General features: G+C 42.5%; 1 protein-coding gene across 2 annotated transcripts in view; it reads left to right on the top strand.

Annotated features, from left to right (window-relative positions):
* Positions 1–25,045, top strand: part of GAS7 (growth arrest specific 7) — a 132,776-nt gene that overhangs the window by 75,451 nt on the left and 32,280 nt on the right. For both annotated transcript variants that reach the window (XM_035104613.3, XM_035104614.3), the window contains exons 3-4: positions 21,797–21,874; positions 24,881–24,969. In XM_035104613.3, the coding sequence (XP_034960504.1) occupies positions 21,797–21,874; positions 24,881–24,969 (167 nt within the window). The remainder of the gene's footprint in view (positions 1–21,796; positions 21,875–24,880; positions 24,970–25,045) is intronic.

Below are 25,045 nucleotides of genomic sequence, written 5' to 3'. Positions count from 1 at the left end.
CATGTGCTTCACTGCGTCCTTTTGCACACATAGGAGAGAGGGAGAGAAAAAGACGATTCATGCTCTCATTTCATGCCAGACAATGGGTTAGGTCAGAAAAGAAGGAGGGAGGGGGGGTCTCTGTGCTTCTGACCGCCCTCCAACCTGGCATGAAGTAAAAGAACAACACCGTTCCTACTTCTCTTAGTCCTCCAAGGGACTTTGCCTATTCAATCTCTCTTTCCACCCACTCATGTAAACATAATTTGGTACAGATTGTTGTTTTGGAGGCTTGTAAGCGAGTCTACATTTTCCTCTTGACTGCTTAATGTTTGCATTGTACATTTCTGGGGAGTGTCTGCTTTTGTTTAATGGTTTGTCTTTGGGTCTGATTTAGTCTGGAGAATCATATTGCAAGAGGCCCTGCTGCTGTCTACTAGGAACACAACAGGGTGTTTCCCTTACAAAACCTTGTTGCATAAACTCATGATGTTCCAGATGTTGTAACCTGTTGGTAAGAGTTCCGTGCCCCCCCCCCTCCAAATTCAATGCCTCACTCTTCAAAAGCAGACTTTTCTTTCTACCGATTTTGCAGAATGCCACAGTAAAATGCGGCTTCCTATTGCAACAGGTTCCCTTTTACAGCGTCTGTTCTTATTTTATGTTTCAGCGTGGCCTTGGTGCAGAGCTGTGAACAGCCAGCTTTGACAGTACCAGCCATCTACTTTAGGATGTATCTTTCCAAATACATGATTGGCACTGTCGAACCTGGCTGTCTCAAGCATAGCTCCAACTAGACTCTATTGAATAGAGGTTCATATGACACAAACTAGCAAGAGGGATGGCATGCACTGGCTGCTTTCTATGGGGATCCTGCAAAAGGAGCTGCATGCACGGCAGAGGCTTGGACTAGGTGACCCTCAGGGTCCCTTCCAACTCTGCAGTTCTTTGATTCTATTATTTTAATACCCTTTTCCACGTACAGTACTGTATGATGTTGCATGGAAGTCTGCTAGATCTTCCTTATAATACTATGTATGCCTCATCCCTTCTGCCCTCTCCTCACCTAAAGAAAATGTCCGATCCTGCTTTCATCTTAAATATTAATTCGTGCCAGTCTCAAATGGTACTAGGCATCCTGTAGCTAAAGTCTGGGTTGAGTTCTCATCAATATTCCTCATGTCCCTTGGATATATGTATTTTTATTTTTTTTTAAAAAAACTTCTGGTTACCAGTGTATTTCCTGTGCCCCTGCCAAGCCATACACCCTTCAGGAAGGAGTTCTGTTGCTTCATGCTAAGAGTGGGGAGTATCATGGGATGCTCCTATCATATGTGGGAAAGTGCATATGTTGCAGTGAATGTGCAGTGAAGGGAGAGCAGGGTCTACACACTTGCTGGCCTTGGCCCTGCCACCTACATTTATTTATCATTACTTCTTGTACATCCAAGCTCTGTATACTGTGACGTAAAAGGGAAGTCTCTGGTCAACAGCCCACTTCCTAGTGTGTGTTGGGTGGGGAAATAATTGGTGAGTTCTCTCAAGACACTGCAATCTACCTCATAGAGTTAAAAACTGGCAGTGATCTACCCCCTTTTTTGGGGTGCAGGCCAACACTGTTGAACTTTGTTGAGCTTGTTTGTGGGGGGGGGGAGCCAGTGATCTACCACAGACGTCAAGGTAGATCACGATCTGCCTGTTGGACATGCCTGCTCTATGGCAACAGTACTACCTGCCTTGGGCATGATATATCCCATTCCTCCTTAATGCATGCACTGTTTCTGCTGAGGTTTTGCTGGCACAAGCTCAGTCCATTGTAAGATACTTGAGCACTTACAAACCTGGAAGTTTCTGTTTCCCCTCTTTAAGAGCTCTCTTAATTAAGTCTATTGACTCATAAGAGTGTGGCCTTGATGTTCACTGTGAATATATTAAGTGAAGGGTTGAAGTCTATCCATTTAGAGAAACCCTTGTTTTGTTACACTGTAACTGGGATATCACAGTGGTTCTTTCCCCATTACTAGGGATGGTGGTCTTGTGAGAGGTTTGTGTGTGCCATTTTGGATCTTTCCCAAAGCCATTGCTTAAACTGGGCAGCGTATCGTCCAATAGCTTCATGCCTGTTGCTAGAATGTGCTCCCCTCCCCCTTTTGCTCTGCGCCTCACTATGCAGAGAAGTATATGTGCCATAGTGTTGTCTAGCAGGAAGACAACGAATATACCTTTGTGGGATTTAAAGCGTGAGCAGTGCTTGGAAAGGTTGGAGGAAAGGTGAGTGTGGAGAAGCCTTAGCTGATTAATACACTTTTATGGGACGCGGGTGGTGCTGTGGTCTAAACCACAGAGCCTAGGGCTTGCCGATCAGAAGGTCGGCGGTTCGAATCCCCGTGACAGGGTGAGCGCCCGTTGCTTGGTCCCTGCTCCTGCCAACCTAGCAGTTCGAAAGCACATCAAAGTGCAAGTAGATAAACAGGTACTGCTCCGGTGGGAAGGTAAATGGCATTTCCATGCGCTACTCTGGTTCGCCAGAAGCGGCTTAGTCATGCTGGCCACATGACATGGAAGCTGTACGCCGGCTCCCTCGGCCAGTAAAGCGAGATGAGCACCGCAACCCCAGAGTCATCCGCGACTGGACCTAACGGTCAGGGTTCCCTTTACCTTTTATGGTGAGTTTACACCACCAGACAACACAAATATTCTTCATAAACTTCCTTCATTTCCAATATAACATGTCTTCTCTAGATTTTACAGCTATGTGACGAGTTTCAGAAGCCTAACCTGGCTGTTGGCCTGGCATTCTATAAACCATGCAGTAGTTCTTAGCAGTAGACTTGTCATCTACTCATGTGGTAGACTTGTCATCTACTCATATTTCTCTTGAAAAGAAAGCAAGTGAGCCTTCTCTAATTAGTAGTCTAAGGAGAAAAGAATGCACACTTTATTTCACAAGGCAAACTCGCATATGTTTTCAAATATGATACTAGAAAATACTGCTTCCACTTGGTGGGCGGTATAAGTACAAATCTTTAATCCCACAGAATGTTAATGAGGCCTAGAGTTTAGGTAGGTGTCACGGAAAGATTTGATTTTTCTTCTTTATGGCTGAGGGCTGCTTTATGCAATTTATTTCTGCTCTAAGTGAAACAAGGCATAGCCTTCCGTGGGCACGTGTGTTTGCATGGAGAAATGTGAAGTGTGGGCGATGGTTTACAGATATTATCAGTGGCAGTTCCCGTGTTTGTGGTGACAGAAAAAATTGCTGCTGAAATTCTAAGAATTGTTGCTAATTATAGTCGTGATCCGTGCACATTTTAATTTCTCCGTGTACCTGGTTAAAGTCAGGTCTACTGGTACAGTGGAACCGTGATTATTGAACGCTTCGGAAATCGAATGGTCTTCTGGAACGGATTACATTCGACAATCGGGGTTCCACTGTATAGCAACAAAAATTAATTCTGTGAACTAGCTTTAGATTTATTCAAACTTAAGATGCCTTTACAAGTCATGAATAAAATAAGTCAGTGGGTGGTGAGTGAACGAACATCTGCTACCAGTTATGGGAGAGCATATGTTTCTGTCAGTTGATAGGAGGCCAAACTGATAAAAGTGCGGCAACTTATCCATCTCATCTCACTGGGCAAACTCAACACATGTTTACTGTTTGCATCTTGCGGTCAATATCAAGATTTTCCAACTGTGAACTTGTGATTACAACTAAGACAAAGGGTGGGATTCCTAACGAACTTGTGCAAAAGAGCTCTCCCCTCTCCTTTTCCTCCCATGATCCTGAAATTGGTTGGGGGCAGGTTGAGTAGAGCCCCTGGCAAGCTGAAATACTTCCACACGCAGAATAGATATGCCTTATATCTTTCTTTGGAGGTATGATATAATAATTACTGCTGCTTTTATGCTGCCTTTTAGTTGAGTACCAAGAAACTCTTCTGTTGTGCACAGTGTTTTCAGCAGAGAATGGTAATAAAATGATGGTGCCTTAATATCTATAGCTTTGTAGCATAGATAAATGTTTACTGGTTTGACATTTCCCTGGCATATCTTCACACTGAATGAATATGTGGTGGGATGCAACTCAGCTTATACTTGAAGACTGGAGGTTTGCATGGGAGAAAGTAGATAAGAAAGAAGGACGGGGGCAGCGTGTCCCCTTTCACTGCTTGAGGCAAAATGAGAAGTGCCTCCCTGCTCTACCTGCCCCTCTGCCACAGCACCACACACCACTGCTGCTGGCAGAAAAGTGGCACCAATTTCCAGCGAGATTTGCAGAAAATCAGCACCGATGCTGGCGAGCCAGGTGGGGCACCTGTGGTGTGCTGCCTCGGGGGCTTCCACCGCCTGATGCAGCTGCTTCACCCCACCTCTTGTGTGGGCCGGCCCTGGAGAGGAACCATCCATTCCTAGAGTGTCCTTTAACCTGGTCTGACCTTCCCTCAGGTGCTAGTGTGATACTCTCAGGGTATCTGACCTCACTTTCTCCTTCCTCTCCTCCTCCTCCTCCTCCTCCTCTTTTATCTTGGGAGAGGAGTCATTTTTGGTATGTCTCTTCTGCAGAGATGAAAGAGCAAGCTAGTTAGCTCAGATCATGTATTTTCTTTAATAAACTTAGCTGACTTATGTATCTAAACTCAGAGGCTCGTTGTGATTGCATCCAGGGGTAAAGCAAGGATTCATTGTTAAGCTCAACTTCTGCTGATGCATTTGAACTCCAAATGCCATCGAGACAAGCATGTATAAAGCAGGTACAGATCGGTAAAGTTTCTTAAGAGCTCTCTCTCACACTGCAGTTTTCATAGTAGTGCACTTGGAGAATAAAGACCTCCTTTGATCTAGTCTACCTTTTTTTCCCCCCAAAGAGTTTCCAAGGAGGTGATTGGGTTTTTAGTTCTGAGTTAGGAGCTCCTGGTGGGGCTTCAAATTATGCTTTCCTGTGGTTTTCTTGTAAAAGCAACTTCTTTAAAAACAACTTTTTAAAACAAGGGTAGCTTCAGTGTTACATACTTACTTAGCATACTTACATAGCATTCCTTTCCAAGGAGTTCAGGAATGTTACTTTAGCTGTCAAAGGTGAGTACCTTTGATCAAAGTCTAGTGGTGGCTCTTGGCATATCTACTCTGACTAAACCAGTACCGTGATCACACAGAGAGGGAGGGAGATGAAAATCTAGCCTGCTGCCTAGTTTCAAATATGGGGACGATTCCCCCCTCTCCCAGCCTCCTTGAGCTTAAATCCTCAGACTGTCAATTAATTAAAACAATGAAGAGTTCTCGTTTGCCATCAATCCAGGTAAGATTCCCTTTAACCCTCTAGGCTACCTTGATTTCTCATATAAAACCAAAGAAGAATAGAATGGGTTAGGCATGTAGGGCTCATCCACACAGGATTTTATTATGGGTTTGAAGCTGCTGCTCTTTTCCCCCATTCTCTCAGCAGCACCCTGGTCATGTCCTCATCCAAATGGCAGCCTGCACTTTCCCCCTATTAAATTCAGATTTTACAATTTGCGCAATTTGTGGATAACCCCAGTGCATGTTAGCTGGCTGTGGGTGCAGTCAAGCTGTTTGTTTGTCTTACCCTGTGTTGATGTTTCCCTGGGTGCCATCCAACACTGCAACACTTAATTCCATTTTGTTTCCCGAAGGAAAAAAAGTAGCTTCTCTTTGTTTGTAACAAAGAAAGGCTACATCTTTTTGTTTTGCTCAGGATGGCTCTTGCACAAAACAGGTGTATTAGAAATAAAATAAAATTTGCACAGGAGACGGGAAAGGAAAGGGGGAGTAGACGGAAGCAGGAGCCTTTCATACCAGTTCCTTGAAATCCTTGCCTGACTTGGAGTGAAACACATATTTATTTATTTATTTATTTATTTATTTATTTATTTAGTTAGTTAGTTAGTTAGTTATTGACTGCTGTTCTTTGGTATATTGCATTATTTTTTTTTAAAAAAAAGTGTGTGTACAGGAAAAGACATGCCTGCACACATGTGGACCTCAGTCAGGAAGTATTAATTGAGGGAAGGAGACAGCAACACACTGCGTGAATGCATCTCCTATAGCACCACCCATCAGTGGACCGGGAAACTTTGAGAGAGAAGTCACAGGCATAAAACTGAAAGCACTAAACGTGTGGGTGAAGGTGCACAGGTGCACACATGGAGGCACCAACCTCCATACTTGTTAATGCCCTAGTGTGGCTACATCCATAGACAGGCATTGTGGGTTTAGGGGGAAACAGCCCTAGGTAGGAAACTGGAATCACTAGGTCTTCAAACACTTTTAGAAATGCCTTCCTAGAAAACGTTCAGTGCTGTAGGATTGAATAAAGTAGACCAGGCACATGCTTCCATAGGTTATGCGATTCTAATAGTTCTGAGCAACCTCTGTGAAGTTTGGGCACGAGCTAGCTAGAGAACAAGGAAGCTTACTGGGCAATCCTCCTCCTTGCCATGTCAGTGGCCTTCGAAGTTCCGGTTTAGTGCCCAGATGATTCAGATCCAAAGCCCCATCCTTGAATAATGAAAAGCTGCCAGCACTGGTCGAAGCGTTTTCTACCTTATGGTGATGTTGGCCAAGTAATATTGTATAAGAAGACAAGCGGCAAGAGCTTGTGGGGGGGAAAATCGATCTGGGATGTTTATACCAATAACAGGTTTCCATTCTCCATACTAATGCACACTCTCTTATTCAATTAGGTTTCTTGGCTAGTAAACTTATTGAGCATTTATTGAATCTGTTTCTAACCCACCCTTCATCAGCTGATTTCAGGGCAGGATACAATGCAAGCAAATATTCCATTAGAAGAATTTAAATAAAACTGCATCCAATAAAACAAACAAAGGGCAGGAGAAATACCATAATTAAAACCACCAATCTTTAGAGGTTCACACAGAGTGGGCGTCACACTTCTAGCATTAAAAATGACTGATTTAAATCTAATATCCTATGAATGCCTGGATGAGCAAATAAGTTTGTAATTGGTTCTGAAATGAGAGTTTTAAAAGTGTTAGCACAAAATGTATATCAGAGGGAGGACATTTCAGAAATAGGGCTCATTGACACATAAGTAGAGCTGCAATCCTAACCCCTTTAGAATAATAGAATCATAGAATTGTAGAGTTAGAAGGTACCCCCTAGGTCATCTAGTCCAACCCCCTGCAGTGCTACTTATCTGGTAGTAAGCCCATTGAATTCAATGGAATTTCTTTCTGAGTATACGTGTTTTGAATGGCACTACTAAATACCTAGCATACCATGCACAGTGCTCCTCTCCCTCAAATAGGAGCTTTCAGTTGAAGGGTGGGAACTCCATGGAAAAGATACATGGTTGTCAGGAGGTGGAGCTCTCCTCATAGTTCTGTTCTTCCTGACTTCTGGTGGATCAGATTATGTCTGTTCTCTCACTGTGTTTTCGTGCTGGTGACTAACTTACAATGTCCCAGTGGGTTCATGAGAACCCATGATCTCATAAGATGCTGAGAGTGTTGCCTTGCCACAATCTTTTCATCTTAACTAAAAGCAGAAGGTTTGAAGAGGGGAGAGAGTGACAGTCTGGTGATGATCCCTTTGGTACAGGGCGTATCCATGCTTCTTTAAGTGGAGCTGGCAGACTGCCCTCCTTCAAAAAGAGGCGTTTGGCTATATATAACAATGGGCCTAAGTTCTTCTTTCCTTGCAAGCTCTCTCAGCTATGAGGGACGTGGGCTTGAGTACAATTTGTCTCTGTTGCTGCTGCTGTCAATAATGTGTTATTTTACTGAGTCGCTGTACCACCTCCTAGGGAAGAGAGAGAGGAGACCTTTGATACTATTGCACGCTTTATTTCAGCTAGTAACTATGCTGGTGTGGCCTCTGTTTGCTATAGGCCACAGGAATAAAGCTGATTCTGAAAGGTAAAGGCTTTGTGCCTTTGCAGACTCGGTCTTCCCATATTAAAAATCATTATTCACAAAACGCCTCTTGTGATTTGTTGCTGTTGCTGTTCTTACTGCCCTTATTAGATGTGTTTTCAAAGCAGCTCTGTATGCTGTAATGCTGAAAATTCCCCAACACAGGCCAATATAAGCCTTCGTCACTTTTCATACAACTTCAAATTCTTTGGGATACAGGCCTGCAAGCAGAGTTCTTTTGTTAGGAATAATACTGCACTGATTGTTAAAAGAGTTCTGTAGAGCAGGCTTGCGGACTCCCCCTGAAGACTCAGGTTTGCAATGTTGGTGTACTCTTGGATTGGTTCAGCTCCTGGGTGCCCAACTGGCGACGGTGGCCAAGAATACTTCTTGCCTGTTTCAGTTTGTTGTTTTTTAAGCCATGCTCCTACCTGGATAAGGAATGTCCTAGCCATGGTCATTCATACATCAGTCAGGCTAGATTATCATAAAGCCTTTGAAGTTTTTCTCAGAAGCTGCCACTGGTATAGAATGTGATTGCCAGATTGTTGACTCAGGTGTTCCTGAGTGAATATAATGGGGCCTATTTCACAGCAACTTCACTAGCTCTTGGTTGGTTTGCTGGCCCATGTCCAAGTGCTGGCATTGATCTTTTAAAGTTCTTTGTGGCCTGGGTGTTGGTTGGGCCATAACCAACCTATCTGTACTGTGCTTTTAAGAGCCTTCTCAGATGCCCTGCTCCAAGTCCATCGGCTATTGGCCTTAAAGCAGAGGGCTATCCAGGATTCAACCATCCTGACAATGGAACCAAGGATAAGGAACTTCCACCTGGCTTGCGATACCTCCTCTATATACACCGTTAGAGACTTGACTTCTAATGCGGTGCTTTTTTAGAAAGCCCTTTAGACTCTTAACTTTGGTATTTTCGTGTTTTGCTCCTCTCATTGGTTGCTTCCTGCTGCTGGATATAATTAATTATCAGTTTCCTGTTGTGTTCCACTGTTTACTTTATGTGGTTTGGTTTATTTACTTCTGTAGCATGGAACATGTTAGCAGACCAGTAGACACGATGTAAATTTTTAATAAATAAAAATGCTTGTCATAGCAAAAACCTACAGCCAGATTGAAGCGTCTTCTGTAATATAGCCTTCAGGGTTTAGCTGCAATATATAAATTAAGCAGGCCATCTGAACTTTTAAAAAAAGAAAAGGTGCAGTTCAACAGCACAACTCTGTAACAACATGGGGGAACAAACACCCATTGTGTTGGTCAGATTTGGCATACAGAATGCACTCCTTTTCTTTTTGTCCAATTCTCTGCAAAGCACCATGTATATAATGGCATATGCTTTTAGTAATATTTATATTAATATTTGTATTTTCCCCAACTGATTTATGCAAAAATGCTGTGGTCCAAATTGGATGTCATAAATTTTCATTTTTTATCACGGTGAACTGTTTCTTTAAATTATTATTATTTTGGAACTTTTCTCCCATATATACACTGTAATCGTATTTTTGTGCTGATCATTGTGGCTTTTGGCTAGGACTGTAAGGTAAAGTGGGGTTGGGGGGGTGCAGATATACATAATAAATAATGATGATAGCATTCCAGTAATAACACACTTTGTTAAATAAATAGTTTATGAAATGCTAAAATATGTGCATACTCATGAATACTGCCAAACGCAGTCCATAACTCGGCTCCTGCCTGTGATAAAACTGACAGAGGAATTGACTAGCTCAGATTTAACAGCTAAGTTGTTCTGCCCAAATTGTTTGTCTCAATGGGATGCCAGTTTTTTCACCCATTTCAGCTACATGGTCTTTCTCATACACCTTTTCGGCTAGAAACCAGAACTAATTAACAGGTATGATATTGTATTACAGGTTTATTTCTTTGTTAGATTTTGGCAAAAAGAAAGAAAGAAAGAAAGAAAGAAAGAAAGAAAGAAAGAAAGAAAGAAAGAAAAAGGCCCAGACATGCCTTACAAAGAATACATGCAAAATTTAAATGATACAATAAAATACAGCTTACAACAAATTTAAACAAGCAGTAATGTTTACAGCTAAATACCTTACACACAAATAATGCATCTTTCCCTGGACCTAAAAGCAAAAATCAGTCCCCCAAATATTCCAGAAAGAACCCTCGCCTCAAAGTTACTGGTACTTGGTAGAGAAGTGGGCAGGTATAGTGGAAATCCTCACCCTTGATTGTCACCAACAGTCACCAACAAACAGCAGCTCCTTATATGTTTCCCAGGCAGGGTGATGGTGCGGTGCAGAAGCCCATCTTCCCAAATGCAGCTCTATAAACCTGTATCTGAATAAAGAAAAATCATACCTAACATTGGTCTAACATTGCAATGTAACTGCTACAATTTTGTGTATAAAGCAGTGGAACATTTCTGCAGGTAGTTGGCTATTCGCACATCATGGTAAACCACAGTTTATGGTTTTCCTTCTGTACACCAGTCATACCCTCTCATAACATGGAAGAGGGATGGGAAAGAAGCCACAATCTATGGCTTAGTGTTGAGTCTGAATTGGGGATAATGGTTTGTTTGCTCCAAATAAACCATGATCTGGACGCAGGAATTGTTCTTAACTTAACAATCATGGTTTGTTGGAACAAAACAAGCCACAACGTAATGCTAAGTCAAGGATTGCAGTTCGTTTCTGTCCCATGCTAGCAGAAAGGAGCAAAATAAGCACAGCCAGTTTGCTCATGGTAAACCATGGCAGTTTTGGAATGTGCCCTACATACTTGCTTTTCTTCAGTACTCAAACACATAGCACCAACAACAAGGGAGAGAAAAACCCTTGGCCATCCTTCTGGAACAAGGCTGTTTGAAGAAACACCTCTGCTATAGAGGTACGTTTCTACTACCTAGTGCTACCAAAGCACTGACACTGCTGTTAGACCCCTGCAACCCTGTGCTTTGGAAAGCAGTTGAGTGGATAGACTATGATGATGATATCCTGGAGATGACATGCATGGACCACAGCCTTGTGATGAGAAGGCATTACAGAGCGACTCAAAGACCATGCTCATGGTCAACAGTGTGATGCAGCAGTGTGATGCAGCAGCTAAAAAAGCCAATGCAATTCTGGGCTGCATCAATAGGAGTATAGCATCTAGATCAAGGGAAGTATTCTGCTCTGGTCAGACCTCACCTGGAGTACTGTGTCCAGTTCTGGGCACCACAGTTCAAGAAGGATACTGACAAGCTGGAACGTGTCCAGAAGAGGGCAACCAAAATGGTCAAAGGCCTGGAAACGCTGCCTTATGAGGAACGGCTTAGGGAGGAACGGCTTAGAGAAGGTTAAGGGGTTATATGATAGTCATGTTCAAATATATAAAAGGATGTCATATAGAGGAGGGAGAAAGGTTGTTTTCTGCTGCTCCAGAGAAGCGGACACAGAGCAATGGATTCAAACTACAAGAAAGATGATTCCACCTAAAGATTAGGAAGAACTTCCTGACAGTAAGAGCTGTTCGGCAGTGGAATTTGCTGCCAAGGAGTGTGGTGGAGTCTCCTCCTTTGGAGGTCTTTAAGCGGAGGCTTGACAGGCATATGTCAAGAATGCTTTGGTGCTGTTTCCTGCTTGGCAGGGGGTTGGACTGGATGGCCCTTGTGGTCTCTTCCAACTCTATGATTCTATGATTTGACAGAGAGCCCCTGAGCGGGAGATAGGTCAGACATTATGAAAGAGACAGATGATGTATGTAGGAAGAAGAATCTTAGGCACTCCGGAGATGGATAGGTGGCGTGATCTTTGAGGGAGGTTGTTGTTGGGGAGCCCAGAGCCAGAAGGGAGTGGGAGTAGAAATACGGAAGAGAGAGCTGGGTTAAAGGGCTCCACGGTGACGATAAGCACCAGGCCTGCATTATGTGAGCAGGCTCTGTCATTCTTGGGCTTGTCTTCCTGCTGTAGCTTTTCTTGCCATCACAGCCGTGAACTCCAGTGATATGTAGACAAGACAGGGACAAATGACACCTAAATGCAAAAATCTGTGGTCCCTTAGACGGGAGATACATACGACCCCACCCCAATTTAGCCAACATTAGAGGAAGAAGCAGAATCATGCTAGCTTTTCACACCGACCAGCCACGTCCCTTCAGCAGCTCTGCTTTTGGCCTCAATGTCAACAGGTCCCATATGAGTAGGACTCTTCCTTGGCCAATCAGAATCCCCCTTCAGGTAGAGCAGTCATATGTGCAAACTGCCTGTTCTTACTGAAGCCAAATGTGCAGCCACCAGGTTGGCTGGCACAGCTCCTCTCTTCCCCTTTCCCAGTTTGTGCATAGTGTTGTGTGTCTGAACACTCTTATTATCTCTTGCTTAGCTCCTAAGCATAGAGGTGCATCTTCTGGAATCCACTGTATTGGTTGTTTTCCGTTCCATCTTACATATTTATTTTCTCGTAATTTGCTCATTTCATGTGCTTTGATACTGCCCTGTGCCTGAGTTCCCTAGGAGTTAAGTAGCATCTGAAATAATTCACAGGCTTACCAAATCAGTTGAATAGGGCTATTAGTATAACATGTATTGACTTTGGGGAGAGGGATAAAACAAAACCAGCCACCAACAACCTGTATTTGTGCCAATTGTCTATAAGGCTTTTTTTTCTGGAAAAGAAAACAGATTGACTTCTTCTATTCTGAGAACTATAATTGTGGACTGCCTTGTTATTTTAGTTACTGCCAGTATATGGCAGTGTAACACTGCAGGGTTGGCAAGGATTCTTACGTTACATAACAGCAAGACAGGGATGCCAGTTCATTTCATCTTTTCATGTGTAAGAATTAAGGATGGATCAGCTGTATGATTTCCTTTCTGAAAGCATGAAAATATAGGGCTGTGTTTGGGGTTTTTCTGTGGCAGGAGGGGATGATTTTCTGCAACAATTTCGTGCCTGCAACTTACACAAAGAAACAGATTTGCTTTTGTTAAATATTTCTAAATACTAAATCAGTAGTTTTATTAAAATCAGTCATATCAGATTAATATTCCTCCCTCCCCAAAATCTGGATTTTGCATCATTGGTTGTTGCTTTTTATATTGACTGTGAAGGATAAGAATGTGCAAATATTTAGCATTGACAGCTAAAACAGAGAAACTTAAAAGCAGAATGGCCGTGATTCATTTGTACTTTAATGAAATGCAGTTAACATGATTTTCACAAATATTGGAAACATGACACTAGTCCACAGCTGATGGGCATATTGTGCTGCTTCTGTGGTGCCATTTGTGAAGTTACTACTGCAAACTTGGTATCTTTTATTGGAGATGACTAGTTGTTTATGAAGATTTTAATTGACTCATATCATATTATAGGACAGCAGGACAATACCTGAAAGTCAAGTTGGCATAACTTCCCCCCCCCTGAACTATGTTGATATACTTCAGTCTTTCCTGTGCTGGAATTCTGACAGGACCATTATATATATATATATATATATTTTTTATAGCAAAACAAAATCCAAACTATCAAGCAAGACATTTTGGGTTGTGTAAAGCAGGAGCGGGGAGCTTGTGGCCCTCCAGATGTTGTTTGGCTGCAGATTCCCCACCCCTGGTCTGACCTTATAGGAGCAAGTTCAGATTATGCCTATGAACCCACTTTGGGGGAAGGAGGCAGAGGATGTTAATCATTAGAGAGGAGAGGAATCGCTAGGTCCCATTCCAAAATGGTTTGACAGTTGCCAAACATGGGAGTTGAGAGCAGCCTGGGTGTGTGTGTGTGTCATCCCGGGGAGGGCCAGTGCAGCCATTAGGTGGGCTGAGGCTCCCGCCTCAGGCAGCAGAAGCCCCTGAGGCAGCACTCCTGGGGGCAGCCTGCCTGTACACGCCACCTCTGGCTCCGCTGTTGGGCGAGTTATTGGGGATCTCGCCAGAGATCTCACCCGAAATTGCTGAGATATCGCCTGATACCGGCGTTTCTTCTCTGCCAGCGGTGGAGGCGGAAAGGTGGGTGGTGCAGGCAGCAGCAGGATCAGGTGCAGGGCTGTCTTAAGCATATGCAGCACCGGGGTATAAAGATCTGGTGCCTCTCTCCCCCCCCCCCCAGGTTGCCCTGTCTCGCGACACAGAGCCACCCACATCAGAAGAGCCCATCACAGCACTCCAACCAATGGGCAGGCTCTTCTCCGGACTCAACTCTTGGGCCCCGGACTCTCAGCCTGGTGCCCCTGAGAGCCCGGCACCCATGTGCCCCGCACCCCTAGCGCCTATTGGTAAGATGGCCCTGATCAGGTGTTGCAGTGCTGGCGGCAGCCATCACTGCAGCAGCAGGGTAAGGCAGTACTTCCTCTTTCACCTCAAGTGGCGAAGCAAGACATGCCACCCCTGATCTGTGGTCTTGACTAGGCCTCTTTGAGTTGTGGAGCTGTGGTGAGGTGAGGTGAGCATAGCATGGCCATGGAGTAGAATTGGCTAGGAAGGCTCCTCAGAGAGTGCAAACCATTACCTTTGAGTACCACTTCCTACATCAATGTGGAAGCCTCTGTAGTTCCTCCCTTGGAGCAGCAATTTCATGCACAGTTTGTAACTTGGGTCATGGCTCCCCACTCTTCATGTGAAACCTAGCGGCTCTCATTGCACCTAAACTGCACTTCTTTAAGAGCATGAAATAGGCTACATAAAATGTGAAAGTATATTAAAACATTAATCACAAATATGTCCAGAGAGACGAGCTTCTAGTTGCTGCACCTAAGGTACCTAAGTATATTTTAATTTTTGACACTTGGGGAACTAGTGCCAGAATTAATTGGGGAAAATAGAAACCATTGACATGATAGTAAGCAAAATGAAAGCTTTATTATCTGGGCTAAGAAACAGTATGTAGACTTTGGATATATTGTGCAGAAACAGAAGAAATTCAATTTTTAGGGACAGAGCTCAGAGAATAAATCTTTAATATAATGAACACATTAGCAGCAAATTTGGATAATCAGAATTTATTATATTATTGACGAATTCGCTCATATTTCATCATTGTATACAGTAATTGTCATAGTGGGGGGAAATTAACCATCCTTATTTGTTCATTAGTTTTCTATCCTGTGCTGTCCCAGTAAATAATAAATCTTTGAACATTCTAGCATAACTCAAGTTGAGCGAATGATCCTTAGCTTGTTTTCTGAAAAAGAAAAAGCTTTATTGATAGTTTGCACAAATAGAAATAGTTGAGATAGTAAAGGTGACAATGGCAAAATGGGTCATAGATATTGGTTACAACATAGAATTGTCCGTATTGAAAAAATTATGGGGGGAAACCATAAATTTCTCTGCCTGTTATCTTATTAAGGAAAACCTACAAAAGATGATATGCTGTTTGTACTTGACACCTAGCAAATTAGTGAAAATGTAATTAAAAAGGGTCTAATTTATGCTGGAAGTGCCACGAAGTAGAGGGAACCCTAATCCATATGTGGTGGTCATGTAAATATGCTAGAGAGTATTGAGAAATGATCCACACAGAATTCAAAAATATTCTAAAACCCACATTTTCCAAAAGACCAGAGGCCTTTTTGTTAGGAATAATAGGTAATGACATTCCAAAAAATGGCACTCGACATTTTTCTCTACGCAACTGCTGCAGATAGAATTGTTGTTGTTGTTTAGTCGTTTAGAATAGTATATGCTAAAAAGTGGAAAGAAGAATAAATACCCACAAAGGAAATTTGGCAGAACAAATTGATAGAATACAAAGAATTAGTAACCATGACCTCAAAACTAAGAAATAAGTATGATTTAAAGATAAGAGGAGAGTGGAGGTGTTTTGGAGATTATTTTAGAGGATACAATATACAATTTAACCTACAAGAAGGAGTTAACATATGAGCAGTAGATAGCATCAAAAGAGGAGGACTTGAAGTGATAATGGATGAAATATCAGGATATGCAGCAGATCAAGATTTCCCTAGAATACCACAAAGAGATGGATTGGGAAGTCTTAGGAAAAGAGATAAGTGATGGATACTGGTACTATGTGTGTATAAAAGCTGATAAACTTTCATAAATAAAAGTCTGAAAAAAGAAGCAGCAGCTTTCAGTGATAAACCCATATACAGTGGTACCTCGGTTTGCGACTGCAATCTGTTCTGCGGAGGCGGTCGCTCGCTGAAGCGGCCGCTCCCCAAAGGCACGCTTCTGCTTGTGCGTGAAATGCCAATAGAGCACTTCTGCGCACGCACGCACTGCGCAGATCGCATCCGCGCATCCAACACTGCGGAACCCAGATGTAAACACTTCCAGGTCCCCGGCGGTCGCTCGCTGAAGCGGTCGCTCCCCGAGGTAGTCGTAAACCGAGGTTTGACTGTATAAAAGAAAAGAAATAGGTTTCCCCCCCTTTTTCATATCTGTTCCTTGATTTTGTATGTATGTGCGCGAACAATCTTCAGTTTCATTCATTGATGCAGCAGGTAGAAGAATCTGAGGAAAGTAAGAAGCTGGAGAAATAGAAGGCTGTGTGTGTTATATAAAGGCTGTGTCACCATTTTGCAGGAACAATGTCTTTGGTAGACTGCCAGATTTCACACCTGTGGCAAATGCCTGAAAATGTTAGTATTCTTGAGAATTCTTTATTTCCAACATCGCATATTAGGAGCACCGCCTCTCTAGTCAAATACAGTAAAACAGCTATAATCACTCACATTACTAGCTTTGAATCTTTTAGCCACAAGACCCGGAAGCAGTGTGAATTGGTTGTTTAACAATGTTGCTGCAAATCACTGCTTTTAAAAAGCATTTCATTTCTAGGCACCTTACAATAAATTGTCACACAGAGCAATGCAGAGCATTTAAATTTTATTTTTAGTTACAGCTTGACCTGTTGGTTTAGCTTGAGTGTATTTGGGTTGGGATCACTAGTCATAATGGTGCAGAAAAGTGATGCTGTGCACACTTTGCCATGTGGCTTATTCATAAGCGATTTGTCGCTTTTAAATTTTCCACCTGGGTTTTTTTTCCACTTGCATATTTTACCGCTTTTTGTTACAAAGCCTTGAGGAACTAATACCAGGGGAAGTATTATTATTATTATTATTATTATTATTATTATTATTATTATTATTATTATTATCTTCCCCAAGGCAGAAACTGTACAGGCATGATATGTGCATGTATGTATTGAAGGGGTGAGGGGAGATGTAACCCTAGAAATCAGCAATTTCCTATACAATTGGTCACAATAGCATTTCTTTTTCTTAAAGCAAATTAACACCTGTTTTCCCTGAACCTTCTGGGCAGGTACTATCTGATTTCTGTACAATTGTGCTTGGTAGCAGTTGCTGCGCTCCCACATTTCAGAGAAACCAATGCTGATATTCCATCTCTCTGGATATGAGCTGTTGGGTGCCTTTTCCCTTTCCTCCTTCTATTACGGAATGCACATACAAAGTGCTAATGTTTCCACGCTTTAATCAGACAGTTGTGTACTGTTTCTGCACTGCTGCGAAACCCCTGGTGACTCACTGTTGCCATCCTCACATTATGCCGACATTCCAAACAAGTATAAAATAAAAGCTGTAACACAAGACAGCAAAATAGGAAATGGGGTGCTAAGTAAAATAGAGCACAAAAAACATTATACTTGCTAATTGCCTGCCTTCAATGCTGGTTTATATTTTTAAACCTCATCGACTAATAATTTGCACTTGAACCAACACAATTTCTGCACCACTTTGGGTGATGATGTTTTAAAAATGTGAATATTCACTTGAGGGAATTCTATGGGAGAAGGGGAAATTATATATCTTTTCCTTTTCCTTTTGGTAGGAGAGCTGGGGCGGTGTGTGTGTATGTGTGTGTGAGAGAGAGAGAGAGAGAGAGAGAGAGAGAGAGAGAACCAGATAGCTACAGACTATCAAGGCCAGTATCCTTGAAAAGGGCTGCACTTAAGAAAACTATGCATGGAAGCCATACTTTTATAAGGAGAATGCTTGCACACAAGCAATTTTGCATTAGTATTTTGTAAGGACTACAAGCTTAATTGGTCACTTATTATGTAGATGAATTCAACTTTTGGGTCAATTTGCAGTTTATGTTACTGTCCTTATGCAGCCTTTCTCAACCTTGGGTCCCCACATGTTCTTGAACTACAGCTCCCATCATCCCTGACCACAGGCCATGCTGGCTAGGAATGATGAGAGTCGTAGTCCAACAACCCCTGGGAACCCAATGTTGAGAAAGGCTGGTCCTATGTGTGACTGGTGTGTCTTGCTACATGGATTGCATTGCTTTCCTGTTTCGACTGATCTTTGAACTCCAGTAAAAGCTGTGTTTTATGCAAAATCTTTTTTATGTGAGTAGAAAGCTAACAAGTACAATTATGACACATGATGAATTGACTGATGACTCATCTGCCACAAATATGCTGTAGGAAATGAACACATCTGATCCGGAGGATTTTGTGCATCATCCCTTAGGCCATAAGGTGCTTTGGAACCCTGTGAACGGGATTCCGTTAGGTGACTGGGACAGCCCGTAATGATGTTGTGTGATTGACAGGTGAGCTGCCCCACCCACCTGCCAGAGTTGGTGTTACGGGAGCCAAAAAAGATTCCCCAACCCTATGTTAGGGAATCTCCAGGTGGATCTTGTCTTTCAGTGCCATATTTGCTTTAACCTTGAATCAGTGTCAGTGATGTTTTGGCTGGATTAGAAGGAACTTTGGTGCTGATGATATCAAATCTCATGTTTATCACTTTAGAGATGGAAGAGCCCTTAGCTTAGTGATAGTGTCACTGCGTACTTGTTTCTTCCCTGGCATTTTTAAATAAAAGGATTTGGGGGCCCGGAGAGCTGTTTTCAATCACGAGTAGTATGTACTGGAGAGGTTCATTGCTTTATTTACTTTACTGCTTTATAAAAATACATTTATGCTTGCTTTAAGCCCCTGCCAAGGTGTACACTATTGCAGCATAGTACAGAAGCAATAGAGTTTATTGGTATAAAGCAGGCATGTCCAACAGGTAGATTGTGATCTACTGGTAGATCTCATGGTGTTCCTGGTAGATCCTGGTAGGTCTCTGCCCCCCCCCCAAGTGATCGCCTTCCCCCATTGTCCATCCAACGACAATGGGTAGATCACTGCCAGATTTTTTATACTGTGAGTAGATCACAGTCTATTGGGAGTTGGACATCCCTGGTATAAAGCATCTCTTAATTAAATGTAAAAGAAAAAGATGTGTCTTGTGTTCAAGCCTCAAGGGAAGTAAGAGGGTCACAAAACAAGATTGCTGTAGGTAGTAGGGTAGCCTTGCTAGTAATAATCACTTAAAAAAGAAAGAAAAGGAGTTAAAATACTGTGGGTATTATAAGGAAGCAGAGGTGGAGGAGCCGCCAGCCATGGAAGCTGAGCTGTCGCGTGTGATGGTGGTTGTGCCACGTCAGAGGAGACAGGAACGTGGTGGCAACTCAGCTCTTCCCTCTCCTGCAGTGGAGGGGAAGCAGTCCCCGGCCCATGGTGGTGGCGGTGGCAGGAGGAGGAGGAGCCACCAGTCATGGAAGCCAAGTTGCCATGTGATGCCCAGAGACCCTGCATGCAATGGTGGACATTGTGTGACGTTGTGATGTTGTACATGCACAACCCGCCCATCCACGCTCATCTCATTCGCAAGTCAACGCTTCTGCAATTAATTGATAAACTAGGATGGAATGCACATTATCCCACTTGCAAGAGTGCAGAGAAGTAGTGATATCCCTCTAACTAATGGAGAGCTTTGAGAAGAAGCACCTGAATCATGTGTCACAACTGAGTGAGAACTCCCCAATTACTGTGCACACATACATGCAACTATCAATTGCAAAGCGTTCTGATTTTTTAAAAAAGAATTACCGGTACTACAGCATAAAACCAGTGGTACACAAATGAGAATGTTGTAATGGTATGAGGCAGCCTGCAGTGCAGTACCCTAAGCTGGCTTGTGCAGGCTTCACATATGAGCCATTGGCACAAATCCTTTAGTGAGGAAAGAGGAATGGGTAGAAAACAGAATAATCATGAAGGACTATACAAAGAAAATTGGTAGGAGAGGGCAAAAAGGAGTTTAGCAGGTGTAGTGATAATCTACCCGAGATGCCTGGTTTGTAGTTTCAGGTGTTGCTGCTGACCACTTACCCCCACCCCAGCCCTGGTGTCACATGTTTCCTTACCTTTGAAACCCTATCAACATTCTTGTGGGGTCAAGGTGAGGTTTGTCCTATTAATGCATTATTATTTTTTAACTTTTCCATGCTTGCCTCCCTGTGCAATGTGTCCCATGGTGAATGTAGTTTTTGAGAATCAGCTTGAAAATTAGCTTGATCTGTTGCTTGCAGTGCCCCTTCTCACATATTGCATGCTTGACCTGCATAGAGCCAGCATACAGAAGCTGTAGGCATTAGAGAAAACATTTTTCTACCTGCAGTCATAAAAAGAACACAACACTGCATTGCTTGCAGCCCAGCAATTGACTTCGCCTTGTCTGTGGTTTTGCCTCTAAGCAGAGCTAATTCAAAGTTACAGCACCACCTACCGTTGGAGATTATCATTTGATTGTGGCTGTTGTGATTCCTTGTTTAACTCTTGCTTGTTGCCCAAATCTCCCCATGCATCGTGAAAACCTGAAGGATGAAAAACCCAAAAGAGAATATTTCTTTCTTCCTTCCTTCCTTCCTTATGTTCATATATCTAAATAGAAAAGTAAGAGACATTTACTCATTCTGCAATCCCTTTGTTGAATGGATGCAATTCAATGTGTGTGTGGGGGGGGCGGGGGGGCAGAATGTGTTCTGAAGAAAAGGAGTACAGGAGAAAAGAAATATGGGCTTCCAATGAACTTTGTGTGTACATCTCTTTTATACTGACTAGCAGCAGTGTACACTGAGAAACAGTCTTTCTGTTAACATCCAACATTTATTAAACCCTGATGGTAGTTACTTGTGGTGAAGGAAAGATACTCTGCATGTAGTCAATCTGCTCTTTACTCTGCATATTCCATGGGTTGCAAAACTAAATTCAAGGCCTTGGCTCTGATGAATAGTGACTCAAATTAATGATCTGCTGCTGTGAGCCAAATGTAATGTTAAATATTAAAACCCTGTACAGCCAGGAGCCTGGATACTTGAGGAATCTCCTTTTCCCACCCACGGACCTACCCATACATTGAGATCTTTAGAGGAGGCTCTCCTGGTTGTGTGCTGCAGCCTCCCGAAGTTCATAGTGTGGCATTCTGAGGAAACTTCTCCATAGTGGGGCCTAAATTAGAGAATTTCCCTCCCCTCTGAAATAAAGGACGGAGCTCTTCAGTGACTGCTAATGTCTTATCTGTTCACTTGGGCAATTGATGGATATTAGTACTGATCTTGGGGTCATAAGTTACGGTCTCCTGGTTTTATTGCTGGAATTTCTTGTTGTGTTTTTAATATGCTGATAGTATCACAGCCCTCTCTTGGATTTCTTTTAGCAATGAATAGTGGATAATAAATATTTTAAATGAAATAAATAAAAATGAAGCCTCTTCTGATAATAAGGTTGCTGAGTATCATAAAGGCATACCTAAATGGGAGTTTCAGCTTTTCTGACTCTCACAGACTGGGTGCTTCAGTTGTACACACCTGATAGGTGTGAAAGCCACAGTGCTGTTTTGGTTCTGTGGAGTGGCTTCCTCCAGTAAGTGTGAGGATTGCCAGAGGGGAAGGCCTCCACCTGAGCATGCTCTTAAGTGATGCCATCTGAAAGGATTGCCCTTAAGTTTGGGAGCATTATATAAAGCAGCACAGAACAGGAGTTCACCCTCTCTTATCTGATAAGGGTGGACATTTATTTGGTCCACTTTGCGGGGGGGTGGGGGAGATAGACAGGAAATCTTTCTTGTATATATTGGTGATTCTGACTGCACTCACATTGATGTTGTTTTTGAACAGAGACTACTTGGGAGCGGCCAAGCAGTGTGCCCGGGACACCAAAGAGCCCTGTGACACAGAAGAACTCCTTGCCAACAGGTAGGGGGAAAATTAGGCAGCACGCATTAGATTTCCTGAACACATACACTCTTCACTCGTGCTATGGTCCATGGGGTCACGAAGAGTCGCACACGACTAAACAACAACAACACACTCTTCACAGTTTGTACCAAAGTGGCTAATACCTGTGACATCTCCATTGACTGGTATTTAAAGTGGTGTTTGGAGGGTAGTGCGTGGCACTTCCTTGGTCAAGTTATGGCACATGAAGGACATGTTTTTTTTCCTATACTCCCATGAGCCCTGTCTTGGCTATCAACCATGTGCTTATATAAGTCTATGATGCTGATCTTTGAGAGCCAACTGCAGATTTTAGCAATGAGAAAGGCGAGGGGTTTTTTCTTCTAGATCAATAATCTCTTTCTATCATGCAATTCTGGTTTTGTTTTTACAAATAGTGTCAGAGCATCATATCCTTTCTGAGTAAGAGAATGGTAATACACCCAAAGTCCCCTATAAAATGTGGTGGGGGGGAGCCTGATAAGCTAAAATTGATTAATTACAGGTTGGCGGTTCGAATCCCTGCGGCGGGGGGAGCTCCCGTTGTTCGGTCCCAGCTCCTGCCAACCTAGCAGTTCTAAAGCATGCCAGTGCAAGTAGATAAATAGGTACTGCTCTGGCGGGAAGGTAAACGGTGTTTCCGCGCGCTGCTCTAGTTTGCCAGAAGCGGCTTAGTCATGCTGGCCACATGACCCAGAAAATCTGTCTGCAGAAGTGGACAAACGGCGGCTCCCTCGGCCTTCAAAGCGAGATGAGCGCCGCAACCCCAGAGTCATTCGCGACTGGATTTAATTGTCAGGGGTCCCTTTACCTTTACCTTTACAGTAATATGAATGTACTAGAGGATGCTGTCCCCACCTGCTCTGCTTGCAAACCCTTGGTCAACCCCCTTTACTAAGCCTCTTTCCCTGTCCCCATATTTCACCCAGTCCTTTGCTCAGCTTGCCCCAAACATACACCCCGTTCTGTCACAGCTTGTTAAATGTTTAACGGAGAGGTGGGTGCTTTAGAGAGCCATTTGCCAAACCGCTCTCTGAAGTGCCTCCCACCCTCCTTTAAACGTCTCTCCAGATATATTGGGGCGGGGGTGGGGTAAATAATAATAATAATAATAATAATAATAATAATAATAATAATAATAATAATATATTTATACTGCTGGAGCAGTAAAGTTTATTTTTATAATCTATATAAAACAGAGAGAACAATTTTAACAACAGACAAAAGGTAAATGATGAAAAACGAAACTATAAAATAGGCACATAGAATGAGTGGTTGTACATGAGTTAAAATAACAAAGTCCCAAGTAAAGACTATCAACTTTTATCAGATCATAAAAGTACAGTTCCAGATTTCCCAGGCTTGTGACGACGGCTGCCTTGAAAATGACGGTTCTGCTGCATATGTCATAAAGGAATGCCAAATCATATTAGTCCTTGTTAAAACCTTGTTAAGGTTCTAGTCCTTGTTAAAATCTCAAATTATGTCTGATTTTCTACATTACTGTATACCTATATTCCAGACTGTATACCTATATTCCAGACTGAGCAGTACCAAGTGCCCCAGTATAAGAATTTGAGCTGTTCTCCATTCAGTTGAAATTACTATTTGTGCTGCCAAGACCAAATCTTTTGGCAGTATATTTACATTGGTATCATAAAAAATACTCAGTAACACTAATTTTGGACAACAAACAAACAATTGTTTCCTTAATAATATTTATCATTTCTGTCAGAATTAAATTCCAAAAATCTTGCACCAACTGACAATTACCACCATAAATGATGGTGGTAATGTTGCAGCCCCTCCAACAATTAGGTGATACAGAAGAAAACATTTTTTTTTTGAGATTTGCAGAGGAGTGCGATAATGTTAAAAAGTTAATGTTAAAAAGTTTTCCAGAAGCAAACTGCGAACAGATTTTAAGGGGTGCAATTCCCAGATACCGTAGGTGCAGCAGCAATGCCGGCCGCGGCAGGAGGAGGGGAAAAAAAGACACCCCCTGAAAATAAGCCATAGTGTGTTTTTTTGTGGAAAAATAAATATAAGACGGTGTCTTTTTGGGGGGAGAAACACGGTCTTTTCCCCCAGTCCTTTGGAAGAATTTGTGTGCCAGCATCTAGTTCCCATATCTTTTAAAGGGGTTGCATAGATCCGTAAGCTATATTATGCCATATAGAATACAGTTTAGAAACTAATCCTTTCCCCTCTCTACCCAGTGTGCTTAATAAATTTTCAAGTTGTGTTAAGGCTCTCAAAGCTTTTGTTTTTACATGTTCTTTTATAATACTCCAGAGATGTATAATGGCAGGGAAGAAGGCTCAGAGAATGGTTTGCCAAGCCATCCTTCTGCAGGGTCTTCTACCCGCCTTTAAACATTGCTCCTTCATCATCTGCTCGCCTGACCCACCACCACCCATGCTCATAGCTGCCAAGTTATCACTTTTTTTAAGGGATTTTCCCTTATGCTGAATAGGCTTCCTCACGAGAAAAGGGAAAACTTGGCAGCTATGCCCATGCTGCTTGCTCATTCGCCTGCCTGCTGTTCTGTCATCACGCTGTAGTTGGTGAGGCTGCCTGTTGACGGCTATGCAAACTACAGTGTGATGACAGTTTTACTTTCAAAAATATAGAAACATACTGAATTTTATTGCATAGATTTCTTGAGATAATCAGATATTTCATTTAAAGTGGAGTTGCCTGACCCTGCTGCAGAGTTTACGGAGGCTTGTGTTTTTACATAAATAGTTGATCTATCTCAATAATGTTTTTGCAATTGATGTGTTCTAGTTGCTAAAATTGCTGCCTGCTTGCATTTATTTCTGCATAGATCAATTGATCGATATATTATGTATTACTTGGTCATGTATGCCAGGTAAATTACTTAATTTTGACGAAGAGCCTCAGAGATGGTAAACCCATTTTCCCCCATCTTTTTGAATTACACCAGCTTCTCCTTTTAAACTTTGTGTCTTTTCTTTACAGTGAATGGGTATCACATACCAGGAACTTTGGTACCCCAACTAGAACCAAGCCACATGAGTCTCCGCAAAGTCGGCAGTGACCCCCACCATGTAAGCACAGAAAATATTCCTGGATGTAGATGAAGGCTTTTATTTTCTATGATTGTTTAGAAATAGTGCTTGTGGA

The sequence above is a fragment of the Zootoca vivipara genome, chromosome 2, assembly GCF_965207765.1.
Source record: "Zootoca vivipara chromosome 2, rZooViv2.hap1.1, whole genome shotgun sequence".
NCBI lineage: Eukaryota > Metazoa > Chordata > Lepidosauria > Squamata > Lacertidae > Zootoca > Zootoca vivipara.
The sequence above is the reverse complement of the archived record's forward strand: the minus strand, read 5'-3'. Positions and strand labels throughout refer to the sequence as shown.